Source organism: Aspergillus ibericus (genome assembly GCF_003184845.1).
Source record: "Aspergillus ibericus CBS 121593 unplaced genomic scaffold BO80scaffold_37, whole genome shotgun sequence".
NCBI lineage: Eukaryota > Fungi > Ascomycota > Eurotiomycetes > Eurotiales > Aspergillaceae > Aspergillus > Aspergillus ibericus.
This window is the reverse complement of record NW_020292135.1, coordinates 203,991-215,699: the sequence shown is the minus strand read 5'-3', so window position 1 is coordinate 215,699 and position 11,709 is coordinate 203,991. Positions and strand designations below refer to the sequence as shown.

The following is an 11,709-nucleotide window of genomic DNA, read 5'->3' as shown; positions in this document are numbered from 1 at the left end:
TTTTTAGGTTGAGTTAGGTAAGGTTAGGGTAGGTTAGGTTAGGTTTATTCTTCCCTTGTCCCTTTATCTCTCCCTCACTCATCCTCTATTTGATTCTTAGGCGGGGATAGATAGATAGATAAACCCGGTAATATCATCTTCAGAGCAGAATATCAGTTAGACTTTTTGACTGCTTGTGTGAAGTGTCTGTAGTACTAATTGATAGATGGAGGAATAGCTAGTAAAGAATGAATAAGAACAGGGTCTGGAAAGGCTTACAAATAAGCATAAATACCGTGACGTGCAAGAAAAATCCTAAGGCAGCGAGACTACCAGGGTTGGTTGCATGACGTGAGAGCGAGGGGAAGAGGAGGAGAGGGCAGGCAGCATCAACACTAACATCAACACTAACATCAACATGAACTAAACTACATAACATGGCATGTAAGCTGCAAGCATGTACAATCATTCATTCCTACCGACCTACTACTTCCTACTATCCATCCTATCCTATACTAGCGTATGATATATCCAACGAAGCAACACGAACAAATCTATCATCAGCCAACCTAACGCCGTCCCAAGGAATCCAGTCCGAAGCAAAGGGGAGAATCAACGATCAAATCAGAGAGTCTGAGTCACAAATGAAAAGAAGAAGAAAAGAAGAAGGAATAAAATGGAGGAGTGTCTCGCTCCGTCCCATCCAAGCAAAGCCACAGGCGGCCAATCAATCCCAACGCCCGTCAATGGTATTTATTAAGTACTCCCGCTACCGATCCTGTTACACCTTCCCGACTAGCCATGTGGCTAGACGTAAACGCCCGTGATATATTGCAAAAGGCTATGGCTAGCCCGTTTTGGTCTTCTTCGAACGCTCATTGCTCGTGATCTCGACCGTGTCTTTTTTAAGTGGGTATAGGTGCACGCCCATTTCCGTAGGAAAGTCCGGGTGTAATAGGTTGAATCGGTTCGGGTTCTGCGGCACCCCATCCACGTCCGCAGGAATGGCCTCGACCAGGAGCTGCACGAAGCCGCGATCCACAAACCCGGCCGGCTTGAGGTGCATCCGGTCGATGCGCGCCCAGTCATCGTCCACCTCCTCGTTCATCAGAGGAGGCAGGGGAGGGGCGCCGCTGTTGCTTGAACGCGCGTGGTAGTTGGCCAGGATGTGGTACGGGAGGTTGGGACGCACTGCGGGCTTGTCTGACAGCTCCGCCAGCGCGTTCAAGGCATGGTTGCCATGCGTCCGCGTGGACCGCGTGGCATGGAAGTTCTGACTGGCCGTTCGAGCCATGTCGGCCGCAGGGGTGCCATTGTCCTCGGCACCCGTGCCGTCCACCCCAGAGTCATCGACGTCGGTGTTGTTGCCGTTCGTCGCCGCCCCGGACGGCTGATCCGCACGCTTGGACGTCGAAAAGAAGTGGACTGTCGCAATGTGCGCGTTATTCGCGTGAGCGCCCAGCTCCTTCTCCGTGAAGAGAGAATTGATAGAGTAGGACGGCGCTTGCTGTTGCTGGGCCACCTGCGCCTTGGCACGCTCGGCCGGGTTGGCATAACCAGAATCGCGCACAGGCGAGCCCACGTCCTCATCGGCCGCCTTTCGCTTCCGCTTATTAAGATGTTCCGACATGATCCCGTTGCTGCCGAGCTCTTCCAGATCGACCCGGTGGCGGGTGTGACGGGTCTTGCGGTTTCCGTGAATCCCACCCGGACTGGCCGGGTTGGTGATGCTAAACTGATTAGGGTGGAGGAGGAGCGCGTTGGTATCGGCCAGATCCAGCTGCTCTTTTTCTCGCATCAAGCGAGCCCGCTTACCCGAGATGGTCTGAACGAGACGCTCTCGGAGGGTCATGGAGAGCGAGTGGTATTCTTCCTCTGCAAAGTGGACCCGAAAGGCATACTCGTGCTTGAACCGTTCTAGATTATTGTTATGACGATGCTGATAAAACCCACATTAGTATGCGACGAACCCACCCAACAGAAAGCAAGATCACTCACCACCAACATAGCCAAATCCGCGTCTTTATCCGCTTTGATATGATTGATCTCCTGCACGAACCGCGAATACCACATACCCGCCAAACTCGCCATCTCCTTGGCGAACTTGCCCCCGCCGACGGTATTTTCAATCAGGTGGGCGATGTCATCCGCCGAGTCGGGGAGGGGGCCCGGCTCGTACGGATCCGCATTGTTGATGAGGGTCATGTCGCATTGCAGGGCATGCAATTGCTGGCGGAACTGGGTGTCTCGGTTTTGGCTGAACGAGGCCGTGAGATCATGGAGGCGCTCCTGGAGCGCGCTGCGTCGCTTGTCCCGTTTCGACAGCGGGACGCTGGTCGGGGGACTGGTGGAGCGGCCTCTAGATTGTAAGCTGTTAGACATCAGGGGGGCCCCGCCGCCGTGGACAGGGGAGGCCGGAGCAGGGGAGTAAGCCATGGCGAGATTGAGGTGCTGGCTGGGCTGCAAATTGTAGTGAGGAGGAGAGTGGGCAACAGTGCGAGAAGAGGATAGCGACCGCAAGCTAGTGGGGAGGCAGAGTAGGCAGGGCAGAACACTGCAGCCGGGACAAGGCAGGGCGAGACCGAGGGAGTCGACCAGCCGTCTGCATAAGCACGAGAAGGACAGGGCCGGGCAAATTCGAAGCGAAGACGAGGAGGCAGAAGATTGAACTGGAGAGTGACGGAGGAGCAGAAGGCGGGAGGCCGGCCGTTGGCCCGATGAGGCTTAGCCTCGGGGACATTTTTGACCGCCCGCTGCCTCGGTCTTTTCCCGGCTTTTCCTTGCATCGCGCAGTTGGACTACGAGCACCACGATGTCGTTCTCCCTACGCACGCAACACTGTCACCACTCTCGTGCCGGCAAGGCGGATCATATATTTCCATAATCTAGTAATAATAAAGATAATAATAGTAATAATAATCACATGCTAGTGGTCATCACGCTTCCATGAAACAGATATCCTGGGTATTTTCATCCGATAATAGCAAATGCACAATCCATGCTCCCTAGACATCCCAAACGTGCCAGATCGACCCCAGACGCCGCCGGACCCGCCAGACCCCCTTTTTATCGCACAGTTATATATCCAGCAAGAAAAATAGCAAGCAAACACAAGAAGATGGAGCTTCCACGTCCGATGGAGGCGGGGAGGCTCTCCTGCAACTGGCTCCACAGCTGCAGAACCCGCTTAGTGAGTCCGACGGATCACAAAAACGCCCAACTCAACGCCGTCCCGGGGCTTCGAGTCCTCGCCGTACGGCCGACGCCGGATTCCATCCAGGATCTCGCCCAGCAGCATGGCCGACGTCACTTCCTTGTCCTCCAGGATGTAATTCGTGGACATGTTCGACACAGCCTTCGTGGCGGGGAGACGGCGGCCATTCTGCCAGTACACGCTGAGCACCTCCTTCATGCGAGACTTCTCCTGGTGAATGTACCACTCGGTCCACAGATCACGATCCAAATGGGCGCTGCCTTTGCGGGCATCGACGATACTAAATTGGGAAGACGACGTGCTCAACTGGCCACACAGCTCGGTGAGATTGTTCCGCATCGTGTCAAAGTCTTCCATGTGGGAGACCGAGGAGAGCTTGCCCAGATACCGACCGATATCGGTGGACAACTCATTGACGACCACAAGCTGACGAAGCAAGGGGTCCAGGATGGGTCCCAGGTACTGTGACTTGAAGGTCGACGCTCCCCTGCGCGTGGGGTAGACAAACAGTAATGACCCTCCATCGGGAGACAGCTCGTGCAGCCGGTCCACCAGGAAGGACGGTCGGGAGGCCGAGAACAGGTCCTTGTACTCCTGTGCCGACGATGGGGGGAGATAGCGTTCCAGGACCGAGACATGAACAGTGAACGGGGGTACGACCGGCATCGGAGAGTGCGCTGCCTTGGCCTGGATCGGACCCCGGAAATCGTGATAGGCGGAAACCACGGCTGCGCTGGAAAAGACAGCGGGGTTGAAATAGTCTTCGCTGTGGAACAGCGAGCGAGGTGTAGGTGGGGGAGAGCTGGGTAAGTTGGAGAGACTAAATTGTTCGGGAACCGCATGTGTGATGTTGATGTATGGAGATTGCCCGTGACGGAGGCGATCTTGAACCGCGTGGACGAGGGCGCAGTACACACTGTCGTGTGCTGAGACCGGGGCAGACTTATCCGCCGGTCGTGGGTAAGGCAGCATTTGCGAGACTATCTTCACAGCCTCTCCGCGACCGTTTGAAAAGGGAAGGGATGATACTGCACGATGAGAATTAGCGTCCGCAACTCTAATAATGCAATTTAGCGGGGAAGGTATAACCACGACGCACCTGATGCTTCGATACTATTTTCCAGCCATGAGTTGTGATCACAATCCATATCGCCCGAAGACCCGGGACTCCCACCAGAGCTCGAGGGCGATCCATTCGAAAGTTGATCGGAGGGGCTGCTGAGGCCGTCTGAAGCCCGCCCTGGGGAGTTGTTGATGTTCGGGCCTTCATCCATGGCCATTGGCCCGGGCTCCCGGTTCATATGCGACTCGAACAGCAACATGCCGGAAGAAGGGTTCCACGCGATATGGTCGTTGTCATCCGGGGGCGTCGGAGGCAGAGCGGAAAGATAGTCACTTTTGGCGGGTGTCTCCCACACCCCGGAGGTTGACTGGGACGCTCGAGCCGCCAGCGAGCCCGATGCGGTGGAGGAGGTGGAGACGCGGAGACGAGAGTCGGAAGGATTGGCTTGGGATTCAGCCCGGGTCGGAGATTTGGAGGCGAGGCCGAGATCTTCAAAAGAGGGCAGGTGCAGCGAGGCGTTACTGCGAGACAGGAAACGGGAGACGGGAGAAGGCTTGGTGAGGAGAGATCCTTGTGAGGCACGTCGCTTCAACCGACCGGAGCCGGTGTCCTGATGAAATGGGGATGATGGTGCTGGAAGTTGATGTTGGGATTTGAGGGGAGAGACGGGGCTTAATTGGAGAGGATCCTGCGAGTCAAACGGAGATCCGGCTCTCATTGGCGTGCTGGGTTCCCCAGACACTTCTGACGATGAGGAGGGTGAGTAGGATGAAGCTGAGAATGGCGAACGCATGACCGAGCTGTCTCGCACCACAGATGCAGGTCGATAGGGTCCATGGCACTGTGGAGGATTCATCCAGTCTAGGTTGGGCTACTGGCGAGCCGGGGAGGGAGGCGACGTCGAGAAAAGGCGGATCCAGCCAACTTAAGATCCGGGAAGGCGCTAAGTTCAACGGCAGCCGATGGGTGACCCGTTCACAGACCGATGTAATCGGGGGGGGGGTTAAAGAATGGTTGTGAGGGTTGGAATGGAAGTTTGGTGGGATCACCAAAAACACATGGAACGCTGTTGACTGGTGTGGCCGCACGGAGCGAATGAAGCGAGAGCCAGGGTGGTAAGGTAAGGTAGGGTGAGGAGGGTAGGGTATGGTAAGGGGGGGGAAGTGTGTTTGTGGAGGAGCAGAGGCGAAACAGACGGTCGGGGAGAGCAGGGACTGGACAAGTAAAAAGAGGAGAGAGAGGGAGGGAGGGGGGGGAAATAGTAGGAGGAGGAAGAGGAGGGGAAGAAGAAGAAGAAGAGTAGGTTAAGGACGGTGGTGGTAGTATTGATGATGCTGATAGTGATGATGATGATACAGTGGGGAAGGGCGAGAGATTGAAGGGGGGAAGAAGAGAGAAAGAGCCATCCAGGCTTGCGAAAGTTTAGGCCGGATGGAATCGCGGTTCGGTTTCGAGAGCGTGAGAGGGAAAGGAAAGGATCATGACGCCTGGGAAATGACCCAAGGGCCAGAGGGCCAGACGCAGAGACTGACTGACAGCCAAGAGGGCCTCGGGCTGCGACTTTCCACCGGCGTTCTAGACCTGCCCGCCGGGGCCTGATTGGGGAATTCATGACACGAGGACGCCCGGTCGGCCCAGTCAGCGGGTGAGCAATGCAGCTGTATAAAACGGGACACTTTTAATCTATCTCTCTCTGCCCGGTCTACCTCCATCTGGGGATTCAGTTACCGGTTTCTCTTGATTCTTTTCGTCTTCCTTTGCACTCTCGTATACACCGTCGACCTTGCCCCGGAACACTGCTCGGGGCGGGACGCAGACCGGTTTCTGCTCGAGCCTTCGTCACGGGCGAGCCGGCCAACCGACTCATCCACAGGGCCAGACGCCTCCGACTCGTCTAGGCCTCCATAGTGGCTGATCGGAGCTAAACCGGGTCAGGCCCAGCGATACCGTAACGGGTATTAAGTAATTACACGGGCCTTTCACAGTGTCCAGTCCAGTGTCCACTCTTTTAGTTTCGCCCCCCCAAAAGTCGAGGGACCCACCACTGCCTAGTGAGGGCGTGTCTGGCCTTTTCTCGAGCGACTAGCACAAGCAACAGCAACCAAGCAACAAGCGAGGGCATGGACTGGACCCTGAAGAAGGACGAGTGACATCGTACAGACCCTGTGGGAGGGTTCAGGATGTCCTCGTTCGGGAAGGCAGCAGTCAAGTTATTTCAACCGGGACGAGCTGAATGCTTGGGTGGCAGACTGGGTGCCGGTCGGGGTCTGGTCTGGTCCTCCCGCCCGCACTCGGTACTGCACTTACACTGCCCCTCGTATTACACGGATCAGCATCACTTATACCATCCTGTTCGAGGCTTGTTTGCTACCAGCTGCTATGTACAGATAGCTGTATCGTTCTTCATCCTCATGGTGAGTTTCGGCAGATGCCAGACCTCCCAGAAGGAAAAGTCGGAAGATAGTCCCTGATCAAATCACGATGGGGCCGTCGGATGAAAAAATCTGTGCTCAATAAGGTGGGTAGCGTATAAATAGCCTGAATGATCAATGATGGTGCTAGCATCTTCGATCTGCCCACTCTTCAGCAGTTTCTTTATCCTTCTCTTTATTCATTATGGCCATACCCCATCTTGGTACCTGACTTATACTAGTTTCTAGTCCCTTACCCACTTGATCCTGCACGCTGGTCCGCTTCGTCTAGCATTCTCATCGTTTCTACGGTGTGTACTCCGTCGACCGTAGCACTAGATAGACCACCCCCCCCCCCCCGAGGGCTAAAACAAACCAATTACTCCGGGAAAAAGAAATGAAGGCAGATCTGGAACTCTAAGCCAACAACCCCCATCGCTCAAAATTCAGTTGGATCCTGACGTCGACCGTCTCGACCTCACCCTGGTTCGGGGGTCAAGCAGAAGGACTCTGATTGGCCGGCGGGGCAGCAGAAGGCTTGCTTGCATGGCGCGATCGAATCCACTGCCGCTTCCGGGCGGATTGACGCCTAGACCCTTGTTCCGTGCTGCCGAAAAGGTCCGCCTAACCTGGGTCCCCATTAATCGGGGCAATTATTGTCATTGGTGTCCCGTCTATGGTTAAGGTTCAATTCTGCTGGGATTGGGCTGTCTCGACCTAAACTTTACTCGTCACTATCACGGTCGACGCTCGATGGGCGCACAATTGGAAGGTCTCCTTTCGTAAGGTACCTATCGAACATTCCAGACTATCGTCGATCCGGTATGGCTGCCGTGGTGAACGCGCGACCCGGGATGGTAGCTAAGGTTGAGTCGAGTACCTCCGTCTCTTTTGACCCTGACTCTGACTCTGCCTCTCAGCCTCACGGTGTATCTGACCTCAGATGTCACCCAGGGCGTCGTACACAGTAGGTACCGAGTAGGGCCCACTCAGGCAGTCCCAGACCAGACCTTTGGATCCATCCGTCTGTACCTCTCCATTGCCGATGCACCATTCGCATGTCGTCAGTGGCTGATTCCCTTCACCTCCCTTCACCTCCTTTTGCCTGCTCCTTTGCCATGCTTATGCCCAACTCCCACTAGTCCGATATTCCCGACTACGCCCGTCCAGTTCCTTCCCTCGTTAGCCCTTTCTCACATTAAGTTGGATATCACTACCGACGGGTATCCATGGTCTGGGAGATTCTCAGTCCAACCTAGACTAGATCCTGGAGACGACTGACGGGTGTCACGATACCCACACATATAGTAGTATGGTAGTTGGACCACGCATTCCCCACATCGCTAATACCCCCTACCATCTACCATCCACACCTACCTACTATGTATCTAGACAGGATATAGTACGGAGGACTATAATCTACATGACTCTATCACAAACCTTACATGTAGATGATCTTCATCTAACCCTGTCCATCCTGCCATCCATCCCGCCTTGTCTCCCACGCGACGCAATCACCCAAACCTGATTCCTGATCCCATGGGACTAGATCCCCATCCCTGATCGACCTCCTCCCTACTCAGTCCTCCGTACTTCGTACTATGTGTATGTATGTCAACATACAGAGTACTGTCCTGTGCTACCCAACAGCCAGTGTCACTCCACACCAATCAACATCGCATGATCTACCACTCCTTGTTATTCTATTCCTTGATCGTAGAATGAGGCTGACCTAGCCTAATGAGGGAGGAGTCTTTGCGGGTGTGAGTGGGAGTCTAGAACTTGGGATGCATATACATGGATTGGGTACATAGCATAGCAGATACATACATACATGGTTGGTCGTATACACGGCATAGAGACATAGCATAGATACAGCCCGTGTACATACACTCAATGGTAGATACAACCCGATACATCTATCCATACATACATACATACACAGGTATAGTCAGCCAGCCAGCCAGTCAGTCAGCTAGTTAGCCTCTACCTACCTATCTATCTTAGATAGATAGATAATAAATAATAATCCATTCCTATAAACACTTACACTAAATCTTCCATATTAAATTCTAACTCCCTCAAACCTAACCCAACCCAACCCAACCCGTCCCCCCCATCCCAAAGCAATCCCAATCCCAATCCAATCCCACGGAACCAATACCTACCAATCAATCCATCACACAATTACTCACTCACTCACTCACCCAACCAACAAAGACAAGACAGACAAGACAGACAAGACAACCTACCTAAACAACCTAGACAAGAAAGGCAGGTCAAAATCACCCACAAACCCCCCTCGCCACCCATCATACTATGGTATACCCAAAATCCCCACAATAAACCATCTCCCCCCGCCCGTCAATTAACCTTTCCTTTCCTTTCCATATCCCATATACATACTCCGTACGGAGTACCATACATCTATACTTCATGTCTAGTGTGCCACGGGACATCCACATGATACATACATAGTATGAGAACGCGTAGTCTGGACCCAGAACCAGAACCCAAGACCCAGAGCCCAGGACCAAGTTAGACTCTGAGTCAGATGGATAAGATAACTAATATCTCATACTACATACCATTCCATTACACTAGATATTCCATACTACTAGTATCCTGTACTCATTACTACTATGTATATGCTCTATACTGTAGATAATATAGCAAGTGGACCGATCGTATTCGCCGCTTACGTACGTACGTACCTTTAACTACTATGGTATGTGCCGTGTCTCCACCGTACGGGTACTTGTCTCAGGTAGAACAAGGCAGACAGGCGAAGAGAAACAGGTTGGGTTTCAGGGTGGGAATTTGTGATCGTGATTCGTGATTCGTGATTCGAGTATGTGTTAGGTGGTGTTTCTTTCCTTTCTGAGGGTTCTATACGGGATGGATGCCTGGAGGCATTAACGATTGTTGCAGTTCATGGGGGTGGCACAATCGCGCCGTTTCGTATTCTGGTCGGATCTAGACCGAACGCGGGGTTTTGGGTTCAGGTGGCATTTTCAGCAAGGTTACTCGGCATTGGTACTGGTCTGTTGACCGTTCACCACTACTCTAATTGTATGGAGTACATATAGTCATCGCGGCCACCAGGATCACCCGGTTATCGTACCCCGACTCTTCCGGGTCGCCTCCACATTCTATGTCTCCAGAACCGTGGCTGTCCTCATAATAATCTCTCCCGAACCACGCTTCCCCCTTGCTGCAAAAAGGCTTGCACGATCTGGACGAGTCCTATCCAAGCCACAGACAGCCGCACGGTGGGTATCTCCGCGGAAGGAGAGGTCGAGGTTACATCCACGGGCTTTTTACCCGCGCGTGTCCGCAATAGGAAGTAGTTTCAGTAGAAACATCGATGGCATGGTCCATGAGGCAGCTCCGCAATCAATGGTGCTCAGCTGCGTCCATCCGAGCAGCACGTCACCAGTTGCGTAGGGCCGCAGCGCACTCGTCTGCCCGGTCCTGTTGCCAACCCCAGGTGCCCGTCCGAGAACCGGTCATCGGGTTAAGGATGTTCATCCGCAAGCAGGATTCTGATGGCCAGACCGTGGTGACGGCTGATCTAGGCAAAAAGCCGATTGTAGAATTCACATGGCTTGGTCGTTGACACAAGCCTTCCCGAGCACTTAAGAAGTCACGGATCTTCTCCGAGCATCGGCGTGTCTGCGAGTGTGGAATCTTTGCGGCCGAGAATTCACGCGATTAGCGCTAGCCTTGGCAAAAATCTTCTGGTCCTCCTCCGAGACGACGGGCATCTGCGTGCAGCTGGACTGCTTCGCGGTGACCGAAGGGCGTGGCGAATCATACCGAGAGTGAGCGTTGGGTCGGTACGACATCTCAGGCTGCAGCCCTTGTCGATTCAGAGCAGCCTGCAACTCCAGACACTGCAGGACCAACTGCTTCACACCATCGGTCAAGGCACAGGCCCGGTATTCGATGTCTGGCCAAAAGCCATCGCCCCAGAAGGTATCCTCGCGGACCGCTGTCTCCAGCGATTCGTACCAGAAGTCAAAGTTAGGCAGCCGTCTCTTGGCGCTCGGCAGGTCCAGACCCTGCAGGTGGTCTGACAGGAGACACGCCACGGCCACGAAACGAATGGTCGGCTCGGAATTCATAACGTGTAGGACAATACAGGCGGGACACCGCTCGGTCAAGTACCAATCATGTTCTTCACTGAGGATGGAATGCAGCCAAGCGTAGGCGCCACGCGCCTCACCCCGAAACGCCCGTTCGGACTCGGCGCCTTTGTGGCTAGGCAGCACATTCGCCGCGATACGCGACGCTTGGTGATGAAGCAAAAATAAAGGGAGGAGAATGGTATGGATGATGTCGCGGTGAAGACGAAATGTCTCCTGCTCTTGGTTGGAGCAGTCGTGGCGGTGAGACGAACAAAAGCTGTAACCAGGGCTGATTAGCGACGAACCATGTGTCACGATAGATATCCAGGGCTACCTACCTCGGAGCCTTCATGCCCAATTCCTGACGCCTCAAATGCTCTCGCACGAGCCTAAAGGCCTCATTGCGATCCAGGTTATCGCGGTCCCTCGGCGAGATGCGAAACGGGGAATAGGTACTGGTGGTGGACATGTTGCAGCCAACCGCGTATCGCGCAGCAGACGAACCAGCGTGGCTAGTGGAAAGGGTTATATATCGAAGACACAAAAATAGTAATTCAGGTCTGGACGAATATGCGAATAAGGATGACGTCGCACGGTGGACGAATAGGCGAGCAGAACGACTAGTCCGAGCCAATCAGGCGAAACACAAGCGGGCGGAGAAGCTTTCCAAAGAGGGCGATGTTAAAAAGCGGGAGAACCACGGATGGCATGATCCAGACCAAGCGAGTGGGGGGGGATGGAAGAGGGGGGGAAGGCGAGCGAGAGGGGAGAGGAAGCGAAGGTGGTGGTGAAGATAAGGTGAGGAAGGGAAAAGAGGGGAACGAGGTGGGTGGACAATGGCAATTGTAGATAGATATATCTAGTCAACCCACGCGAAGGAGAGCCAGGAACTAACGAAGAGGGGAGGGGGGG

The 11,709-nt window shown here is 54.1% G+C and overlaps 5 protein-coding genes across 5 annotated transcripts; 1 reads left to right on the top strand and 4 right to left on the bottom strand.

Annotated features, from left to right (window-relative positions):
• Positions 1 to 431: 431 nt before the first annotated feature.
• On the bottom strand, positions 432 to 2,639 carry BO80DRAFT_387981 (Sds3 domain-containing protein). Its single transcript, XM_025717070.1, has 2 exons — positions 1,978 to 2,639; positions 432 to 1,918 (listed from the first exon to the last, which is right to left on the bottom strand). Exons 1-2 carry the CDS (start codon positions 2,413 to 2,415, stop codon positions 827 to 829), a joined length of 1,530 nt encoding a protein of 509 aa, XP_025572588.1. The 5' UTR covers positions 2,416 to 2,639; the 3' UTR covers positions 432 to 826.
• Positions 2,640 to 3,166: 527 nt separating this feature from the next.
• On the bottom strand, positions 3,167 to 4,974 carry BO80DRAFT_362131 (uncharacterized protein; the record flags this gene model as incomplete). The annotated part of the gene is made up of 2 exons (XM_025716045.1): positions 3,167 to 4,221; positions 4,293 to 4,974. The coding sequence occupies 2 exons, from the start codon at positions 4,972 to 4,974 to the stop codon at positions 3,167 to 3,169; spliced, it is 1,737 nt and encodes a 578-aa protein (XP_025572587.1).
• A 232-nt stretch (positions 4,975 to 5,206) lies between these two features.
• On the bottom strand, positions 5,207 to 5,930 carry BO80DRAFT_165092 (uncharacterized protein). The gene has a single exon (XM_025713900.1). It carries the CDS (start codon positions 5,866 to 5,868, stop codon positions 5,302 to 5,304), a length of 567 nt encoding a protein of 188 aa, XP_025572586.1. The 5' UTR covers positions 5,869 to 5,930; the 3' UTR covers positions 5,207 to 5,301.
• A 40-nt stretch (positions 5,931 to 5,970) lies between these two features.
• On the top strand, positions 5,971 to 6,826 carry BO80DRAFT_427555 (uncharacterized protein). The gene has a single exon (XM_025720035.1). The coding sequence runs from the start codon at positions 6,437 to 6,439 to the stop codon at positions 6,725 to 6,727; it is 291 nt and encodes a 96-aa protein (XP_025572585.1). The 5' UTR covers positions 5,971 to 6,436; the 3' UTR covers positions 6,728 to 6,826.
• A 3,469-nt stretch (positions 6,827 to 10,295) lies between these two features.
• BO80DRAFT_165057 (uncharacterized protein) lies at positions 10,296 to 11,372 on the bottom strand. The gene is made up of 2 exons (XM_025713899.1): positions 11,136 to 11,372; positions 10,296 to 11,074 (listed from the first exon to the last, which is right to left on the bottom strand). The coding sequence occupies exons 1-2, from the start codon at positions 11,264 to 11,266 to the stop codon at positions 10,306 to 10,308; spliced, it is 900 nt and encodes a 299-aa protein (XP_025572584.1). The 5' UTR covers positions 11,267 to 11,372; the 3' UTR covers positions 10,296 to 10,305.
• Between the last annotated feature and the right edge of the window lie 337 nt (positions 11,373 to 11,709).